Source organism: Gadus macrocephalus, chromosome 14 (assembly GCF_031168955.1).
Source record: "Gadus macrocephalus chromosome 14, ASM3116895v1".
NCBI lineage: Eukaryota > Metazoa > Chordata > Actinopteri > Gadiformes > Gadidae > Gadus > Gadus macrocephalus.
Genome location: NC_082395.1, coordinates 4,678,985 through 4,701,649, shown reverse-complemented (window position 1 = coordinate 4,701,649; position 22,665 = coordinate 4,678,985). Strand labels below are relative to the sequence as shown.

The 22,665-nt window shown below is 46.7% G+C and overlaps 1 protein-coding gene across 1 annotated transcript; it reads right to left on the bottom strand.

Moving 5' to 3' along the window:
• Nucleotides 1-327: 327 nt before the first annotated feature.
• On the bottom strand, nucleotides 328-20,056 carry minar1 (membrane integral NOTCH2 associated receptor 1). The gene is made up of 4 exons (XM_060071486.1): nucleotides 18,293-20,056; nucleotides 15,935-17,482; nucleotides 8,704-8,967; nucleotides 328-2,311 (listed from the first exon to the last, which is right to left on the bottom strand). Exons 1-4 carry the CDS (start codon nucleotides 19,178-19,180, stop codon nucleotides 2,114-2,116), a joined length of 2,898 nt encoding a protein of 965 aa, XP_059927469.1. The 5' UTR covers nucleotides 19,181-20,056; the 3' UTR covers nucleotides 328-2,113.
• Nucleotides 20,057-22,665: the final 2,609 nt, after the last annotated feature.

Here is a 22,665-nt window from a genome sequence, read left to right as displayed (position 1 = left end):
CAATATAACAAGACGCAATTTTAGGTTTGAACAGATAACACTTATTTCATGAGCGAGATAACACTTATTTCATGGACTCCAACCGTACCATTTGTTTTTTAATCATACTGCATGATGACGACGCTTACCAATCAGAGTTGACCTCTGGTGACCTTTGCCGGTTGGATGCCCCTATCGCACAGTGACGATGTCAAACGACGATGACATGTATACAAAGCATATAAACACATTCTGTGACTCATCATGCAACCGACTCTCCGATCCGTCCATCCCAAGTTGGACGCCCAAAAGGCAGCGACACAATAAATCAGACCCGGATGACAGGCGAATGATCTAGAAGCTTTTATTAAAGTAACAGTGTCTATTACCTGCGTACACATAACAATGTGCATGAGCTGTACCTATCCATTTACAGCTTGACCTACGCGGTGTGCTACTGAATACACGGCTTGTGCTGAAGGCGTTTCTTCCCCACCTGACTGAATGAATGCTCAGCCGCAGCAGCTGAGGAGACATCGTCACAAGGTCTAAGTGGTTAGCTGCATGTGGTCGAAGGAGGCTCACCGTGGATGACTAAGACGACAAGGAACGGTTGTGGCTGAACTGTGACCGTCGTTAGCCGTAAATAAGGTCCGGTTTTACGATGTCCCCCCTTTCCGGTCATATTGGCAACTGATTCGGCGTGGGCTTTCAGAAAATAGAGCTATATTGCGCCAGGGCAATTATCAGTTCATTCCCGGGACGGAGACAAGAAAGTGCGAGGGGGTGGAGTGACGCAGTGTTTCCTGTTTTCACAGAGATGTTCTTCAAAAGAGAAATGTATTTGCGAGTGGCAAGATGGAGGTTTTAAAAGACAGTTCTAACAAATGTTTTCTACAGCGGCCAGTCTATTACACAGGTTTGAATGAAACCTTTTCCGACGCCTTGCCTGAGGCATGTGACGATGGGAAAACGTTCCTGTTGCTTTTGTCATCCGTCCGCTCCTAGATCCGAGATTATTGTTCAGCTATATGATGTTTGTTGTGGTTCCGCCGATCACGTTGTATTCCGTAGTGATCCATTCCAGGAAACGCGTGGCTACAGTTCCTTGCCCAAGCAATAAGATTGGTCGAAACAAATTTTGAGCGAAAGAACGTTAAAAGCCCCATTCACCCAGATTTGAGCTTTATCCCCCTCAACACTGGAGTGTATTATTCAATTAGGTCAGGAGATAACTGCAGATTTTACATAATGGGTCTTGAAATTTCAAGTATTCGTCGCACAGGCAAACATAAATAGACAAATCAAACACATTTTGCTTGAAAAGTTTGTAGCTTGTGGCTGGTTGTTTTTTCTGAAAAAAAGGCAGCACATTTGAAATCAAATCTGCTAAGATATGATAATGTTGTTAATGTTTCAGTGTGTGTGTATATATATCTATATATATCTATATATATCATATAATTACATTACATTCAGATGGCTCACATAAAGTTTTTTTTTTGCGGTCCATGTACTGGTCTGCCTCTATTTCAAATAAAGCACTTAATAATACTGTATTTTATATTCAAAAAAGCTCTTTCTTTACTCTCATCACATCAAACTCTTGTTGTTATTTATAAAGATAAATACCAGTATTTAACCCATATTCAACCATATAATTCAGAAAAATAAGTTTCATCAAAATACATTATATCGTAATCATACTAAAAATAATAATATGATACACTGGCTACAAAATAAACCCAGTGATCAACAACGTTTCAGATCATCTGCGGTAATGACTTCATTAAAATCAAGAAACTGAGAACAGTTTGTCAACGATACGGTAGACAACGTTAAAACATTTTCAATGGATATATAATTGCTTAGTATTGATCTCCGGTACAACGGTTTTCCTAACTGTTAGTATAATCAACAAAACAGGAAAGGAGAAGACCACAAAAAGTTCCAGTTACCAGCAGTTTGTCAGCGTTTTCAACAAGGCCAGACGGCCCTGATTGGCTGCCAAATTATACAATCCCAGCCTTGGAAAATAAAGTTGTGAGTGATGAAGCTGATCTCAGACAACAAATAAACCTGTAAAGGTGAGGAGCCGGTTAATGGTATCCATCCATCCGGTGCCTCCCTAGTCTCAGGACTTCATGGTGCAGATGGGAACCACGATGACCAGGATCACAGTGCATGTGGCGGCCGCAATCAGCGCACCGATCTTACACGCCTTGGCCCTGCGGAACTCCGCCTCCTTCCTCTTCAGCAGCGAATCGTAGCCCGGCGTATAGATGTCCTCCATCCAGTACTCCAGGTTGTTGGGGTTCAGGGACTCCTGGGTCTGGGGAAGAACAGGACAAGAAGGTGGTTAAGGAGGCGGAAATCTTACTTCATAGTGAGGGACTCACTATGAAGCACAAAGGAAGGTTAAAAATAATTGAAAAGGCTTCCCCAAATAACGATTCCCACCCTTCAATTAGTTTTGAATAGTATTTAACTAATTAAAGGGTGGGAACATAGCTACATAGCTGAGGCCTACACAGATGTGCTGCTGATATGTCCCAGGATGGTAGCTGATATTATTTCCAACCTTGGGGCTTTGCATTTTCCGACACAGCTGCAAAAATATACAAGGCCTCTTTTTTGTTATCAGGCCGGATGCTGTTATTACCGCCAAAACCACCACTTAAACATGACATCCTGTAAGAGAGAGTCAACACCATCCTAAAATAACAACATTACATTGCCTCTACGTTTCCCTATCATTCTCAACACTAAGAGGTTACACATTGAAGCACATATATAACTTTAATGACAGTGATGCAGGTTTTTAACAAGCAGGTTGGGGTGAGACGGTAAATACAGACACAGGTTGCTCTGTAGCAGGTTGGGGTGAGACAGTAAATACAGACACAGGTTGCTCAGAAGAGACGGTGAGTACACGGACCAATGTAAGGTGCAGGTTGGGGTGAGACAGTGATTACAGAGACATCATGTTGGGATGAAATTGTGAGGGTGAGGAGATTGTCTGCAAGTGAATGGCACCAATCGAACAACCGTTACAGGCAGCGTGCGAAATTCCCGCTGGCAATTGGGGGGCGAAACCCTACCTACTGATCAATAGCAGTAATGGCTCCTGAGCTGACCTGTGGGTGGTCCGAGGGAGTAATCGAACATTTAGAGAAAACAGGCTTAAACTCCTTCACAATCCGTAACTCAAGTTAAGTTATTTTGGTGACGTGAAAGTGCCTTTTTCTGCAGCCAATCAAGTGATCTCAGACTCCACGTGCCCCGCTGTATTTGGCCTCCTAGTAACAGAGCAGCAATCTCAATCAACAACATTTTGTCTAGATTACAAGTCAAAGGGAATGAATGTGCTTCAAGAACGGCTCACAGACGTGGACAGAGTACGTGAGCTTCCTCTCTAATGTATGTCGGCTGTTGAGAGTTGTTCTTCATTAAAAGGAGTTCCACCTTCCAGACGGAGGCATGAAACCCCCACACACGCTATACCGTGGACCAGTTCTTTCATTAGGTGAAGTTTCGGGGAAAATGAGCCTGTGGTCTGGTGGCGACGGGGAACACAGGCTTCAGATGATTTTGCTGGAGTCCATTGATCATGACCAGAAAGCCAGCATTGTGCACCAGGGAGATTGATTCTGTTGTGGTGTGCCTAGGCAGCTGCGCCGATCCCAGAATGGGTCTGCTCACAGATGGCCGTCTGCACCACAACACGCTGATATTTTAACAGACTGCTACATCTCGGGAGAAAGGCTATGGAATACATCACCAAGAACAGAGAGAGAGAGAATGAGGGAGGTTTAGAGGGTAGTCAGAGTGCCAAAATGCTTGATGGAAATATAATTGAGCGAGGGAGTGTAATTGATTTGACATATCATAGCGGCTACAATAATACAGAAGAAACACTTGTTCTCTATTGTATCTTTTTTTTTTACGCTTTAGCAGACACTTTTATTCAAAGCGAAATACAAGTCATTCAGCAGGCTGAAAACAAATCCAGTTCCATTCTGGCGAGACAAGAACACCCTTGGGCACACAGTGCAATCCTGCGCACTGTGACACCTTTTCCCAATTCTTTATTTATAATATGAGAGAAGAGAGAACAAACATATGAAGGACACAACGGGTCCCAAATCTTGGGGGATCTTGCAAAAGAGTCAATGAACCTTGTCACCTATAGACAGACATATAGACAGATGTATTGCTACTTTTTTAACAGACATTGTCAGTTGGCCATTAGCCTCTATCTATGTACTGAATGAGTACAGAAAGTAGACTTCCCATACAGTCCAATAAGATTTTTATCGATAAAGGCCAAATTACACTTACACGTCCTGCAAAGATTTGAAGACTTTCAGACGTCGCTACTCAGAGACTGTACACGCCCCTTTTGCCGGTCGCATTGCCCTTCTCTGCGATGGTCTGTGTCTGTTTTTTCAACCATCAATGTCTAGGCCATCTTGTATTCTTGTTTTTGCAAAAAGCCTGCTATTCAGAGAGCATATTGAGTAGTCCCAGCTTTTAGAGTTGATGTTGCATGTTCATTCCGCAGCCATTACATCGTTATGACAACCCATGATGGATTGCCTGAATTAGTGCTTATTCATCCCAGAACTATAGCCGGGACAACTCAGGACAAGGACAACTCAGCATCAAAAAGGTTTCAGAATTATTTCATTAAAATAATTACAAATCAATGATTTTCAAGCTCTGTTTTAGTTAACTGAGGTTGGTGACTTTAGTTGTCAAAGGCTTCCAACTAACGGCAATCTGTGAATGGTTAAAGCAGGGTCCTCTGGGAATTAGTCTGACCTTTAAAGAATGCCATGTTGGATAATAAATGTATTTATATATATATATATATATATATATATATATATATATATATATATATATATATATATATAGACCGACACATATGCTTTGTGGATAATTGATTCTGACATGCAACATATGAGCACAGAATAATTTAGCTGTTAGCTATTTCAGTCGGAGCTTGATACTCTGTAAGCCAACCTACACCAAAATATGGGTGCCTGAAGAAATTGAAAAGAGGAAATGGAAAAATAAATTGGAAAATTACATTCCCAAACTTAAATATTGCATGGTGCTACTTTGCGTAGTGGGCATTGGGCTAACCATCTAGTTTAGTATGGCTCTTTATGGTAGTTTTTTGAGAAGATACAGTATATAAAATACACTTTCATCCTAATTGGATTGAACATGATATTAGATGATTAACTGAAAAAAAGGATGGCAATTAGTCTGCAAAATCCAGACACTAATCTCTCTCAGGTGTGCAGGGAGACCCAGCTGTGCAGCATTTACCGCAGCCTCCCTCCTGGACAAACTGAATCGTTTTCACGGCCATGCTGAGGTTATTAATATCAACCTCCCATAGAGAGCTCCCACCAACGTAGACACGACCAACACACTGCTCCACACCGAGTCCGACACACGCAGGATGTTCACGGTCAGTCAGCATCTCAGATTGGCTGAGGAGAGTGTGTCTGCCACAGGTGACTAGTGTGTTAACGAGCAAACTCAACCTCTCTTCCTACGCAAAGTGTCCCCTCCTGCTTCAAGTCCTACTCGTGCCCCCTCACTCCCATAGTGATCCAATGCTTTGGAGGTATGTCAAAGACCTAATCTGTAGCATGTTAACCCCCTACCCTGGACCCTTACCAAATTGCGGACGGACAAATCAGATCCACGGATGACACCTTGGCCACGACCCCTCCGGACCCACCGGGGGAGGAGGAGCTCATGTGTGAGGATGCCGCTCGCTCAGTGACCTAGGACTCAGCCACCTCCTGTGCAGCCGGAGCCTGGACTTCCCAGTCAGCAGACCCTGGACATGGGAGCCCCCCAGGGTTGTGCCCTAAGCCCTCTCATATACTCCCTGTGTACCCACGACTGCATGGGCACGCGCAGATCCGACTTGGTGATTACGTTTGCCAACGACACGACAGTGACTGGCCCTTATTACCGCTGACGGCGAGATGGCCGACAGGACAGAGGTCAATAACCTGACACAGTGGTGCCGGGAGAAGTACCTATTTCTCATTGTTGCTAAGACCAAGTAGGTGATGATGGACTAAAGGAGGAGAGGAGAGACCCCTCCACGGTCTACTACAGAGTCCCTCAGTGTCCGCATCTCAGAGGACCTGACCTGGGACGTGCCCACCAGCGATGTGGTTAAAAAGTCACGGCGAGGCCTCCGTCACCTCCGATGGCTGAAAAAGGTGGAGCACGGGGCCCAAGACCCTGGGGGCCTACCAACAGAGAGCATCCTGACTGGATGTATCACTGAGTGGTGCAAGACCTGCCCTGCCCTCAAGCACAAAGCACTGCAGAGGGTAATGTGGACAGCCCAGTGCATCAGTGGATGTGGGTCTTTATAACGGACCGGGTGGCAGTAAAGCCTGCAGGATTATCAAAGACCTCAGCCACCCCAATCCCAGACTTTCTCAACTGCTGACGTCTAGTTAGCAGTACTGCAGTCTCTAAGCCTATATCTGCAGTTCCGGTCAGCTTTTTACATCAGGCAACCAGGCTCATAAACAATCAACACTATATATATATACAGTATATACGCTATATCTGCCTGTGACACTCACACATACATTGAGATGTAGCTGTGCATACGAAAACACACACGAACATACAAACAAGGCATATTTAACTCAACACACACTACACATTATTTAAATTACTTGTGTATTCTTTATTTTATTTGTTTTGTTAGGTATTCTTTCTGCATTGTCGAGGAGCCAAAACCAAAGGGTTGTACTCTTTCTTAAATGACGTTCATAGGGGCTGGTACATCGTCACATTGCAATCACTGCATTGATTATGGAAGTATAGCAGGATAGGATTGCTATTGGTGGAATGGATTTCTGGTCATTGTCAAGTAATTAATGGTGAAAGGATTTGTCATTACAGGGACCCTGTGTTGTGTTAGAATTGTTTCTTGCATGGGCATTGTGGCCAAACAAAGTTTTCATTAGCCATGGTTAGTGTGTATTTACATTGGTTTAGGATTTCACAGTACTATCCCTCTTGAGTCCTCTCTATATGACTGAGTATCGCCGACAAAACATCCCACAAGTGATTCTGATGTACATCCCCATAAATCTCTCTCTCTCTCTCTCTCTCTCTCTCTCTCTCTCTCTCTCTCTCTCTCTCTTCCCTCTCTCTCTCTCTCTCCCTCTCTCTCTCTCTCTCTCTCTCTCCCTCTCTCTCTCTCTCTCAAACTCATTGCCTCCTGTCTCTATTTCTCTCTCTTCCCCTCGCATCGTTGGGATCATCCTATTAGTGTGTTCTTGGGAAGTCTTAACTGTGTTATTTTGTAATATGCACACAGTACAACGATGCGGAAGGAATGCATTGTTTTAAACAAGGAACCGGCTTCTACTACATAATATATTACCACATTATATATATATACATATATATATGTATATATATATATATATATATATATATATATATATATATATATATATATATATATATATATATATATATATATATATTAATGTATAGTACTTTATATGAAACCATTCAGTCCAGGCATACGTCATGTTTAGCAGAGCCCCGATCAGGCTGTGCTGCAGTCACAGGAAGGTTAGCAGCAATTGATCTGTGGTTGTCTCTGGTGACTTAGGGCCCACCAGTGGGTATCAATAACCTGCCTTTCGTCCTTCTATCAGTGCTTGGCGGATCATTCCCAGAGGTGCTTTAGCCCCTTGAAGAAATCTAAGGCCGACACACAAAGTGCCACATCCAAGTGAGAGGCTGTGCGGAAAAACAGTCTGCCAGGACAATGTACCAAGCCGTTCTCCCAATCCTCTTTCCAAATGTGTTCCACACAAAGCACCATGACATCCCAACCTGCTAGCCAAATGAGAATAGAATTACATCCCTCACAGCAACAGCTCCCACAGAGGAACGAGCCCCAGAGTTAGCGAGCAGAACACATTACAAGCGAAGGCGCAATTACTGCATCCACTTTCATGGATTTCTCAAAAGGCTGCTCTCTCCTTTTTTGCAGGTCCCGCAGCCGGCAACGCCGCCACCACCACCTCAACAACTCCCTCCTCCACTATCAACATCACCACCACCCCCACCACCGACCTGCCACCACCTCCGTTTTTACCACCTCATCCGCCACCAGCACCCCAAAATCACCACCACGACTATCACCAGCACCTCCACCTCCACCTCTCCCACCTCAACCACCATCCCCCCAAAAACCACCACCACCAAGCCAACAACTAACAGCAACACCACCCAAAACACCACCACCACCAGCACTTTCACCACCAGCACCCCACTACCTCCACCACAACTCCCCCAACCACCATCACCAATACCACCACCACCACCACCCCAGCCACCACTACTACCACCACCACCTTCCCCATGCACCACCACCACCCAAACCACTACTACCACCACCACCACCACCAACAACAACCCCACCACTACCACCACCTCCACCCCATGCACCACCACCACCACCACCAACAACCCCACCACTACCACCACCTCCACCCCATGCACCACCACCACCACCAACAACCCCACCACTACCACCACCTCCACCCCATGCACCACCACCACCCCAACCACTACTACGACCACCACCACCACCACCACCTCCACCCCCCCCCCCTCACCCACTACCGCACCCTTGTGGTCCAGTACCTGCAGGTCCAGAGCGGTGAGGTGCTTGCCCTTCTCCCCCGAGTTGCGTTTGAACTCCTCCAGGGTCCAGGAGGGCTGGCCCCGCTTGCCGTCGCCCGGCCCCACCAGCTGCAGGTCGGCGTACAGCGGGCTGCCCTTGACGTGGGCCTTGACCCCGGGGGAGAAGGGGTGCGGGGCGAACACCTGCTCCACCAGGTAGGGGTCCTTGGGCGGCTTGGGTTGGCGGTGAGCCTGGGGGTGCTCGTAGTGGCGGTCCCGCTCCGCCTACGACAGGGAGGGAGGGGAGAGGAGAGGAGAGGACGAGAGGGGGGGGGGAAGAATACGGTCAACATCGGAGGGATCCGTTAGACGTAGAGCGGTGCTCAAGACGCTCGATCGAAACCCCGCTCACGCAGGGGCGTCCGTCAGGGCCGAGATAGGAGAGATAAAAAAAAACAAACAGACAAACCGTAACATACCATCGATCTAGAGAAACACATCACTGGTCAGCGAAGTGTTCCGTCAATAGTCAGCAGGAGAGAACGCCTGCGCCTGCAAAATGCTACTGAGCCGGAGACGCTGGCACGTTTAACAAGAGGTGGGTGTCAGGAAATTAAGACGCGATTTGGGACTCGTATTTTGTAATAACTTTCTCATGCGGACCTTTTGCCAGTGAAGCATGAGGTAAAATATGCGAGACGGGGCAGCACAGCAAACCCCAAACCAAACAACTCAGCAGAGTCTACAGCAAGGAAGCTAGGACACCACAGGACGTATTTAAACACAGATACTTCTTTCAACCCCTTCCATTCCCTCCAAGAGCACAGCCGAGGATATGACGAACGCTAGCCAACCTCCCCAGCCCCATCTATCGACCCCAGCCTGTGTGCAGACAGCCGCTATCAATGTCCGCCAGGTTGACTACCAGTCATCTCTGGTCAGCGAAGGTGACATCAATCTGTCCCCTGCTCTGTATCTAATTACCAGTCACTCCCGTGCCTGTGTGTTTACGTGTGAACGCTTCAGTGCTCATGTGTGCGTGTGCGCGTGTTTGTGTGTGTTTATTGGCGTCTTGAACCAGAGGAAGCCAAGGGGATGTTTTCAGAGGACAATTGTCGTGAGCTGCTAATTGGATTGTTGTGAATAGGAGGACCATGGGGGAGCTTATAGTTCAGAGGCTTGGCGGAGAACATTCTGAGCGCATGCCAGAGCCCTGAATCTGGAGCTCTCTCCGCTGTGTAAATCTGCGTATTAGCCTCCAATCAACAATCATTTTGCCAATCAGGCTTTACTGCAATGTGCAGTCGACGTGCGTCGATCGATTCGTGTTCAATTTGGCAGATTAAAAAGAAAATCCATGGGATCACGTCCCAACACAAATAGAAATGCATTCATACACGCAGTATCTTACGTACGCACATGCTAACGTACACACCGACACAAAGACACGTTCACAAGCACCCAGGCATGCAAACACGCCTGAACATGCTGACGGTGCATGCAATCAGACACACAAACACACTTGCTTGCACAGTCACATGCACACAGCCACAGCAACACACACACACACACACACACACACACACACACACACACACACACACACACACACACACACACACACACACACACACACACACACACACAGTAAAAAGCAAACAGCCACAGCAACACACACACAAACACACAGTCACAAGCACACAGCCACACTAATACACACACAAACATGCATAAACTCATCAAATAGTCGTGAAGACGCCACAGCTGGTCGGCCTGATAATAGCAGTGTTCTGCAGGTGGTGCAGAGCGCACAACAGCAGCTGTGTCCTCACCGTCCGGCCAAGCAAAGTGTCTATTTTCACGCAATCCGATTAGTCTCAATGAGAAATGCACAAAACAAAATGCACAACTGTATTGGTATAATGGACCAAAACATTACGCACACAAATACACACACAATCTTAAGTATTTTGTGTGTATTTGTACTTTGATTTGTGTGTCCGATTTAAAATGTGTCCGAATTCCAAAGCATGCATTGCAATTCCATTAGATGATTATTGAGGCTTTTATATCATATGAATATCGGGGGTGCATTCCCTTTAACCAATCCTGTGTGTTTTGACTCTTTGATCAAATGACCACCACATGCACACAGACATACACACACACTCAATTATCGATAGAGCCAACGCTGGAATCGCAAAGTGGCCCCTCGATATGCAATACAGGAGCAGACACATATGTGTAAAATACACTTCAAACCCAAGGTGGGATTAACACCCCAGTCACAGCCTTGTCGTTCCCCCGCCCCCCCCCCCCCTTGGGTTTGAATCACAAATCAGCCTCGGTCGGATTCTCGGGTGTCTGTCACTCACGGATCATACTGGGATGAGCGTAGCACTGAATGATAAAAATGGAGGCAGGATTGGAAGGAAGAGAAGGGGAGGGGAGGGGAGATGAGATGAGATGGGGGCGCTTCGTGGGCAAGATGGAGGGAGCGAGGGAGACAGAGAGAGGGGGAGAGAGAGATATGGGTATCGAGTGAAAGAGAGAGGGTGGGAGGAAGAGAGATATGGGGAGAGGGGGAAAACGGAGAACGGTTTACGGCTGGTGAGAGTGGAGAGAAGGAGGAAGAGATTAAACGGTAGAGCAGGAGAGGAGGAATAGAAAGAGAGGACAGGGGGGGTGGACAGTGGTTCCATTATAGATCTGGCTCTCCTTAATGTCTGAGCTCCAGATTGGACCGACCACCACCCCATACTTTCTCTTATTTGTTTGTTTTGCTCGACAACTTCCACACCCCTCAATGAAAGTCACATCTGTTGTTGTTGTTTTTTTACATAGTTATAATTACAATAATTATGTTTCCGTGCTTCATGTTTGTCATCTATTACCATTATCCTTTGTTTCTCAAGGAATCTAGAGAGGCAGTGAACAAGGGGTTGTCACTCCCCGGCGATGTGTGGTGTGTGTGTGTGTGTGTGTCTAATGTATGGTGAAGAGCTTGTGTTGGTATGGTGTGCGCTAACTCTGATTGTTGTTTTTATATTTGTGTCAATTCTTCAAAGGCTAGCGGTTTTTCCAGCTGACCTTTAGCAGCTTTATACTGAATCAGTAACACTCAGCTCACACCCCACACAACACAACACCACAGAACAGGAAATCAACACAACATGACAACACAACAGAGAAACACAACATGACAACAAGAGAGAAACACAATATGGCAACACGAAAAAGAAACACAACACAGCAAAACAATATGGTGAAACAAAATAGTAACACACAACATGACAACACAACAGAGAAACACAATATGGTAACACGAAAGAGAAACACAACACATTAACATAATAATAATAATAATTACACAAAAAGACAAAACACCATGACAGCAAAACATGGCTTCACAGCAACAAACCATGGCTACACATTATGGTCACACAACGTGACCAGCACAACACATAAGCACAAAGACACAACATAGAACAAAGTAACACAGCATTTGTAACACAACACGGCAACAAAAAACACAACATGGGTAACACAACAAAACTAATGCAGCAGTGCAACACAGCACAGCAACACAATAAACAACACAGCCACACAACATGGATATGCAACATGTTAACACAACATGTTAAGTTAACACAAACCAATAACAAAATGTGATGAAATAACCCAGCAAAACAACCATGTTGTTAAACAACATGACCTACACAACATCTAAAAACCACTGAGCAGAGTAACACAATATGGGAAGATAATACTTACAACACAACATGATAAGACATCTGCAACATCAAGCGATATTGAAATTCAAAGTTGACATTGATTGGCATACGTTTGTTTCGAGCAATATGGTAAACACCACTAAAAAAAGTATTGAATATATGAAATTGCAAAGGAATACCTTTCATAAAACCCTATCCAACCTTATACTTCAAATGCGTTGAACCGTCATACTTTATAGTTTGAGAGCCTGGTTGGCTCTCGAAGATAGGCTCACAATCCCATAGTTTACACCGGCGAGCTCAGAGTAGCCATTGAACCCTATGAACTGCCATCTCTCATGGATGATGATAGGGTCAATGGTGTGTCTGTGGACCTGAACTGTGAAAAGCCATGTACAAGGATGGACGGCTCGCTGCTCAAGACCTGGAATTCAATTAAGGGCCCACTCCATGTTGCCTCCCACGGGGGAAAGGTCGCAGAGAACGGGAGAGAGTGCAAGTGTTTGTGTGTGTGTGTGTGTGTGTGTGTGTGTGTGTGTGTGTGTGTGTGTGTGTGTGTGTGTGTGTGTGTGTGTGTGTGTGTGTGTGTGTGTGTGTGTGTGTGTGTGTGAGAGAGAGAGAGAAATAGAGAGAGAAAGAAAGCGAGAGAGCGAGAGAGAGAGAGAGAGAGAGAGAGAGAGAGAGAGAGAGAGAGAGAGGGTGACATTTGAAAACAAGCCATTTAAAAAAGCAGCTCAACTCGTGTGTAAGGGATCACTTTGGGGAATGATGTAATTGCGTGGCATGAGTTTTTGAAGCTGCGGGTCAATCATAATGACACATAATGCATGCGAGATTTAAGAGAGAGGGGAACAAAGAAACAAATAAAAGATTTTCTAAGCAAATACCATGACCCGTTTTTACAATGTTTACTTGGGAATGCCCCCGCAGGCCTGAAACTATTTTACGAGCCATCATTCCACTGTTCCCCTCTCAACCGTCTGCGCATAATGGCCCCATTGGTCGCTGTCTGGCGTCTTGGCAGAGTGGTGCAAAAAAAATTTCCCCTCTTTTTAAGCACAGTTACAATGGATCAAAACACGATGTCCTTGATGGATGTAAATGGGAGCTGTGTCCCCTGTTCAGTGTGTCTTGAAGAGTAACAGGTGGAAGGAAGATAATCTCCTCATAAGGGTCCTTAGTAGGCTTGCCCTAAAACACAGGCAGTTTCTCTGTATACTTCTTGTCTGCGTTATGTGCCAGCATTAATGATTGCCACTTGTGATCTCCACGCTGTAATAAAGTGTGTTTGTGTATTTGTTGATGTGTTTATGTGTGTGAGATCCTAATGGTGTGTATCTGAATGTGTGTGTGTGTGTGTGTGTGTGTGTGTGTGTGTGTGTGTGTGCGTATTTGTGTGTGGATGTCTGTTGTTTGTGTGTGTTTGTGTGTGTATATGTGTTTGTGTGTGTGTGTTGGTGTATATCTGTTTTATGTGTGTGTGTGTGTGTGTGCGTGCGTGCGTGCGTGCGTGCGTGCGTGCGTGCGTGCGTGCGTGCGTGCGTGCGTGCGTGCGTGCGTGCGTGCGTGCGTGCGTGCGTGTGTGTGTGCGGACGTGCGTGCGTGCGTGTGTGTGTGGAATCCCAGCGGAACCTCGTGGAATATGAGGAAGGAATCATGCAGCTCCCTCACAGCTGTGACCCCACCATAGGGTTTGTGGTGTGTAAAAGGTAATTGCACTTCGCCATGCATGTTAACTAATAGGGTCAAGCGTTTCCTTACATCATCTACCCTCCACTTCTTGCACCTGACCACCACCACAACATGTAGACACAATTAAACGTCTCTCAACAACAAACATTGGCTATGTCTTTCTTTAACCCCCATACACAGTTGACACATGATTATTATGTTGATATATTAAACCAAAGAAATAATATATACAGAGCTTGGGAGTAAATTCTTGATCCAGCCACACTGACGTGTCAAGTCCATTACATCACAGCCTCGGTGTTAAGATTCAGCAAAACCATCTGTAATCCTGATGAAATCACACTAGCAAATGTATCACAATGTTGACTTAGTGGGAACTAAGTCATCTTATTCTCTCCTAGCCTAATTAGAGTTCTTTATTTCATATTGTTCAGTATGTTGAGAATGAACAGATATTAAAGGCCAATTACAAGTTGACCTACAATGTCAATGGCATTACATTTGTTCTTTTCATGTACAGAAATAGCAAGCGGAAATAAGGCTATTTTGATTCAAATAAGATTGTGATTCAGATGAGGTTACCATATTCTGACCAAATCGGTTTAGAAATTGTGGGTTTGGCCTCCACTCTTGGAGCATTGTGACATACTGTCACCGTGACCCATTTCCTCTAATTCTGTCCTCTAGTTTTAATCAGGCCTCATTTTGCCCATCCGCAATAAAAAATGAAACAAGACTCTTGGCCGGTCATAAAAAGAGAGGCCGCTTTCATCTCGTCCGGTCATCCGTACGCTGGCAGGCCCGTCCGTTTGAGAATCAACTTCAAAACGGGGCCATTTATCTCTAAAGCCCCGCACGCCCCCACACCCCTGCTTTCATTTCCAGAGCTGTTGGTTGTGCAGGGAGCACTGCCTGCCCCCCCTGGGCCCCGCCCACCGGGGGGGGAGGCAGCTTCCGTTCTCCCACCAACCCTCACACCTCCGAACTCTCCGCAGAGACATCTTCCACAATGCTCTTTGCATCAGCTTATGTTGTCCGTTTAAAAATAAACCGGGGTGACGGCTCAATTTCCTCTCTTTTGTATTAGAAGGGGACCGAGCTGCATTCATCTGCTCGTATTTGCCCTGACTACTGCTGCTGTTCGTATCCGCGTGCGCTGTTGTGTGGTTCATGTACGCGTAGATCTGTATTCGTCAGACTATGAATACAGACGTACTGTTGTATGTATTGTTATAATGTGTGTATTAGTGTGTGCATATGTTTGTATCTATGTCTGTTTCCATTGACAAAGTATTCGCAATTACTGTGTATCACATCTAGCCAGTCGAAACCTGGTTGTTTATTGGAAGCCAATTTTCTACCTGCTAATATGTTCTTTATGTATGATTTTGAATTGGTGATTCAATAGGCGTATGATTGATGAAGCTTTAACTGATTGGATGCAACAAAACCTTCAGAAAAGCGCCTAAAGTCTCATCTGTTCCAGGAACACCTTAACGTTTAACTGCCTTCTACAATTGCACCATCACGCTAATGTTGTTGTTGGCATATTATTGTTAATGAGCACTCATGCACCGTTGCTTTCCAATACCTAAGGCTACCCGTATCTGGCTGGTTTTATAAACCAACTAAATGTGTAGTTGCTCCCACACCGACAGTATACTAAGATTGCGTTAAAGTGTCTTCAGCCTCACTTGGAATATGATTATCAAAAGAAAGGTACTGCTTAATAAATAAATGCAAACGTTAATAGCCTCCAATCACAACTGCATAGAGGGGGAAGTTCACTAGCTTAACGAAGAAAGTGTTTCTGTGGACACAATTACCTCTTTGGCTTTCCTGTGGCGCTCCTTGTTCTCCCGATCCCTGTCCCTCTCCCTGTCTCTGCTGTCCTTGTCTTTGACCTCGTCCAGGGCCTGGGAGGCGTACGACACCGTCCTCCAGTCCCGGGGGGAGTTGGCGGCGCTGGCCACCGCCTTGGGCTCGCCGGCGCCGCCGTTCTCCTCGTTGAGCGAGCGCGACGAGCGCCGGGTGAACATGTTCTTCTTCAGGGCCCTCACCCGCATGCTCTCGCTGCTCCCGCCCTCGGGGCAGCACCACTCCACCAGACCGCCGGCCTCCCCCTTCTTCACGTTGTGGCCCGTCGTGTGGCACTGAAAGACGTGCGGGGACAGTCCCGGGTCGGCATGGGCGTGGCTGTGGGCGGGGTCCGGAGACTTAGAAATGGAGCCTGTTGCGGCGGCGGCGGCGGCGGCGCCCTGGCCCTGCGTCTCCCCGTGTCTCCCCCCGTTGCCCTCCGGCTCCAGGATCTTCTCGTCCAGCCGGTTGAGCTTGGAGAGCACCTGGGAGATCTCCCCCCGCACCCCGGACAGGGACTCCAGCTTCCTCTCGATCTCCCCGATGCGCGACACCAGCTTGACCACGCTGGACTTGAGCTCGTCGTCGGCGCACTCCATGGACTGGAAGAGGCGGTCCAGCTTGGACTTGGCCAGCCGCACCGTGCTGCGCTCCGGAGAGCTGTCGCCGTCCGACTTGAGCGTTACCTGAGAGAGGGAGCCGTTGCTGTTGTAGCACGGGGACTGGATGACGCCCAGCGAGTCGCACACGCTCATCTCGTCCAGGAACCGGAATATGTCGCTGATGTCGTCGCTGAGCGTCTGGGGCTCGTCGTCGGAGGGCTTGAAGGGGTGGCGTTCCCGCTCGCAGTACTTGGACGCGTACTCTTTCGCTTTTTGCTTCTGGGCCGCCAGATCCGTTTGGGTTCCGACGCTGGAGGAGCTGTCCTGGAAAGACGAACTGTGAACGATCTTCTCCCGAAACCTCTTCCCGGTCTCCCTCTTGTCCACGATCGCGGGACCGCACGCCATCGACGCCGCCTCCTTCGTCGGCTTCCCCCCGTTGGTCTTCTTGGGGAAGGCCAGCGGGGAGGCGGTGGCTTTCTGTTTGGGGCTCTGGAAGCGCTGCTCGCCCGCGTCGCAGATCACGCTGATGTTGTGCGGGTGGTTCACCTTGAGGGGCTTGCAGTTCAGGACCGACCTCTCAAAGTCTGGCGGCCCTCCCTCCTCTGCGTTGAGGCTCAGGCTCTTCACGGGCCACGCCGGCACCTTCCCCGGCTTGCCGAGCTGCCGGCGCGCGCTCACGCACTCGGACACCGTGGTGGGGCCGAAGTAGGTCGAGGCCTGGAGGTCGTCCAGGCTCTCGTGCTTGGCCCGCCGTCTCTCCTGGATGGGGGAGTTGAGCACGGGCTCAAAGTACGGGTTGCTGTAAGGCAGTTCGAAGCTGTGGTTGAAGAAGGTGGCGGGCTTGTGGAGCTCCCTCCGATGGTGATAGCCGTCGGACGCCTTGCCGCCTTGCTTGCCGTCAGAAGGGAGGACCTGAGGATAGCATCCCAAAGAAACACTTCTGTTAAGGCTCGATAGAGACACAGTAGTTACTAGTTACGCACATTTCTCCAATGGCCCCGAAAGTACAGCTTAAAATGAGCTTTGATTTGCATCCATATTTAACCCAACATACTGAGTCACCAGCTCCTTGTGGGTTACTTATCTTTCATGACTCGAATCCCCACCTACACAGGATTAGACATTAGACCTTTCATTTTATTTAACCTTTAAATAAGGGTAAGGTCAATTATTTAGCTATTTATTTAATTCCTTCATTCAACTATTTAATTAGCTATTCGTAATTCCAAATGTAACATTTAAAAAAATTGCAGCACCGACTTATTCTACAATGATTACAAATAAACAAAAAGTAGATGAGTTGAATTCATTAATCCTTCTCCATTTCCCTTAACTGTAAAATATTCCAATTTCGTTTTCATTATTCAGTGCTTGCTGCTGGGTGTGATGTTCCACGCTCACAGCATCAATCTTAACAACTGTTTTTAAATTGCATTCGGCAGAGCTGAATTTCCACTTGACCTCTTCCGCTGACAATTCACAGCAGACCGTAGGACACTGAACTCATCAGAGACTCAATATTCCACCTACTTAACCGCTACATCGACCACCTCTCCAGCCCTGACATTCGGCATAAATGCACTACATCACCTTCCATATCCATGCATCCCATTCCTCTCCCCCTCTGGACTGAACAGGATCCACTTCAATCAATCACTGGAACAACAGTAGACAGAAACCAAACAGCTCAGCCTCGACAGACAGACAGACAGACAGACAGACCTGTGGGGAGAAGGCCACAAAGTTGTGAAAGTCCTCCTTGAAGATGTTCCTCTTCTGGAGGCAGGAGTGGACGGAGAAGGGTTCGGGGTGTCCCATGTGCTGCAGGGAGTCCTGGTCCGTGGTGGACTCGCTGTCTATGTCCATGGGAAAGTAGGTGGACTGCATGTCGCAGGGCGGTGACGGCGGCCTGCTGCTGCCGCTGCCGTACTGGGGCAGGTGCTGGAGCTTGTCCACGGAGGCCGCTCTACATTTCAGGTCCTTGTTGACTCCCAGGAGGAAGTTAGGGTTCGAGCTGGGAATAAACTGCTGGCAACTGTTGCGCTCCGATTTAGCACACGGCGAGGCGTTCTGGGGCAAGGGGTGCTGGTGGTGGAGGTGGTGGTGGTTGTGGTGGTGGTGCTGGTGGTGCTGGTGGGGGTGGTGGTGGTGGGAGTGGTGGCCGTCGGCCGGGGGGTGTTCCGGACGCTCGTAGCCCCCTCGCCCCTCACTGTCCTGGAACGTGTAGGCATCTGGGTCGGACCTGCTCAACTCCAACGACTGGTTCCTGTGGAACTTGCCCCTGTGCGCCATGGGCAGCTTGTCTTTGGCTAAACCCCCGTTCATCTGGATCAGGTTGAACATGGTCACGATGTCCGCCGCCACCATCAGCTTCTTGGACTGCTGGTCCTCCACGGCACAGCGCATCTTGTCCTTGAAGAGGGTGGCTGGGAAGGCAGGGTCCAGGCAGGCCGTGTAGAACAGCAGGCTACGGAGCTTGGCTAGGTGGGCCAGGTCGAAACGGGCACACAGGGACTTGCACAGGTCCTGGTAGGACATGGTGGCGTGTTTATGGTCCAGCTCGTCCAGAATCCGGACCAGGAAAATAGAGTACTCTGGGAGTGGATCCATTATTGCTGGGTGGCTGGAGATAAAGATCTTCCTATTGATTTGATACAGCTTTTCGTCTGTCAATAACAGCAAACGTTAATATAATCCAAGATGCTCCTTTATGCCATAGTTGCTTGTTTAATTGCAAAATATACTTGATACATTTATTTATTTTAACAGAAAAAACTACACAAAAAGTCGACTGTTGATGAAATGCCTGATTGTTCTTAATCCGTGGAGAGGAAGTGCATTATTCTCTTTTTAACCATAAGAAAGGGAAAGAATGTCTACGACGTGCAGGATATGCACTAAGATTCTTGACTCGATTGACAGACTCTCGGACAGGCACAGAGGCACACAGGAACATCTCTGGTTTTGCATACCATCACTGGGGCATCGTCAAATATATGAAGCATCGCGTCCTAAATCCTCATCCAGACCTGTGCGCCACCGTCGCTCGTTCCAAAGGATCCCATGGCACACAATGAACCAACTCAGTTGCATTCAATATCATCCAAAAATCCTTCGCCATCCATCCGACGGGGTAAAAAAAATATTGCATTTCAAAGTTCACACCTTCATCCTGGCGAATTACAAAATAGTCCAAATCCGAGTAAACATCCACGTGGATACGCACAGAAAACGCTAGTGCCAATGCATCATCTCTCCATGCAGATCTTTTGCGTGGAAACAGCGATCCCTCTACACTCTCATGTCTCTCTATTCCAGGGCTCCTGGTGGCTCCACCGCAGGACACGGTGCGGCTGTGAGACGGAGCTGTCCGCGGATTGAATGCATTTGGTGCTGAAAAAAGGAGCGCGGTGGCTTTGTTTCCTCCTCGAATGACGTAACTCCACCTTACCTTATAGCCGCTGCAGCAGTGCACGCTCACCAAGGAACATGTTGTAGCCTATATTACCTGTTGTCCGCGGGGCGGGAGTGATATATCATTAGGATCTTATTTTATTTGACCAACGTTTGGGAAAGGCAAACAGAAATAAGTTGTTGGTGATGACGGACCACATCAAGTAGGCATGGATAATACTGGGAAAAGCATATTAGGAATATTGGCTGATTGTAAAATGATAGGTTATCAGAAATTAAGAAGCATATGGAAAATGCTGAAAACTAATGAATTTAAAGGTACAGTGTATATCTTTTATCTAGAACGTACTTGGGAGAGATGGAATATAACATTGATAATGTTTTAATGAGTGTATGATCCCATGGAAATAAGAATTGTTGTTTCCTCGTTATCTTAGTTTGAGCCCTTTATATCTACATGGGGTGCGGGTCCTCTAACATTGAGGCCGCCATGTTGCATCGCCATGGTTCTACAGTAGCCCAGAATGAACAAATGTCTCTGGAGGCTATTGTATCCAAGAAGTTTAACCCGATCACGGATGTGGACATCAAAACCTGCCACTGGCCAGGACCTCCACACATCTTCACACAAACGCATGTGGTGTTTCACTTTAAGTGTCCTATATATGAGTTTAACCTTCCCTCGGACACGGAAATCAACATCAACCACTGCACGGTATAATAGTGTAGGGAATGGCAGTGTAGGGAATTATATTTATAATAATGAGCATGATATATATATAATGATATAGAGATACAAATATCCATGTTCTGCTTTACAATTATTTAACATTTTTAGAACTTAATTGGGTTTGACCCCTTCCATTCAAATGCACAAATATAAACCCCCACCTACGCCCACCTACACACAAACACACACACACACACACACACACACACACACCACACCCAAAAGAAAAAGACAAAACATACTCACAACATGACACATGAGCCACATAAGTTGTCAAAACCAACTCTTTGGCTGTGGGATGTGCTCCCCGCGGAGTTCAAGTCTGAGTGCGTCGTGCTATATCTGGAGAGGAGCTGCCGTTCATTTCCCGGCTGACTAGACAGACGTTAATTGGACCTAGGCTAAGTCAGCTGAAGGAGAGCGGGAGGGATCTGTCCTTCAGGATGCTGGGGGAATTACCATATCCAAGCCCACCATCTATCAGAGGAAAGCATGCAAGTGAGGAGATCTGGTGGTCTAAGGCTAACAAGGTCAATTGTGTGTGACGGTATAATGTGATAATTGCTCAATCTTACACACTATCAACACCACTATCGCGTCAATCTAAGATCTTAGTATTTCGAGATTGCTTCCTCAACTTTTCGATTAGCAGAGGGGAGTATTTGAACTTGAGAAAAGCGGAAATTGAGCAATGACTGGCTGTTTTTGTCGAAAAAGGAGAAAAACAAACACCACAATCCATTTACTAAAAGTCCCTAAACCTAGAAAGTCACCCCTCTACCAGATGTTCATAAAAAAGGATCTTTAGGGACATTTTCCCCGCTCATCTGCAGTGTAGATTCAGGGCATTCTGACCTAAACTGCATTCCCTAATGAACAGTGAGCCCTCATTTAAACCCATTAGCCAACTAAAACACGGACTAATGACTATTGAACTAAACTTGTTGTGTTGTGAGTTCAGCACACGACATTAACACTGAGGTGAAATGGAAGTCGATGAGACTACATCCATGTTGGATGCAATGGAAAGTAGCAGTGTTTGGTGACAAGAAGTAGAGTTTAGTGGGTTCTGTGTTCGATCCCAACAGTCTATCTGCAGGCATCCTCGAGCAAGCTGACATGTATCTAAAAGTCAATTGCTTTGGGTAAAATTACTTATTGAAGGATACTTAACTTAATTGATACATTTATTTATTTTAACAGAAAAAACTACACAAAAAGTCGACTGTTGATGATCAATAAAGTATCTATCTATTTATCTATATATCTATCTTTATCGATATATTAAATAGGAGCCTGATTAATCAGTCGTTCAACCAACATGTTAAAAAGCCTAAAGCTTAATCCTAGTTCAACCAAGGCCCTTTTAAACTTTAATTTAAAAAGTACTCAGTGAAAAGACTTGATTATAAGCAGCGGTGTTTGGGCTGTAGCCGGAAGTCCCCTTAGCTGTGTTGGTTCTCTCTGGAGTGTTATTGAGCAGTGGAGCTTTCTGAATGAAGCGCTTAAGAATAATAGCAACAAGCTTTAACGATGGCCACGGCCTCTCTGCGGTCAGCCCGGAGTTTGCTATACATACAGAGGTTATAAAGAACAAGTACACTGTGGTGGTGGATGCATTAGCAGTGGGTGAAAAGTAATTAAGAGAGAGCAAGAGAGGGTGAGAGAGACCAAGAGAGGGAGAGAGAAAGAGAGAGAGAGAGAGAGAGAGAGAGAGAGAGAGAGAGAGAGAGAGAGAGAGAGAGAGAGAGAGAGAGAGGGAGAGAGAGTGAGGGAGAGAGAGAGAGAGAGAGAGAGAGAGAGAGAGAGAGAGGGAGAGAGAGAAAGAGTGGGTGAGAGAGAGTAAGAGGGAGAAAGAGGGAGAGCGCAAGAGAGGGAGAGAGCGCAAAGAGAGGGTGAGAGAGAGTAAGAGAGAGAGAAAAAGAGAGAGAGGTGGGTGGGGAGGGGGCTA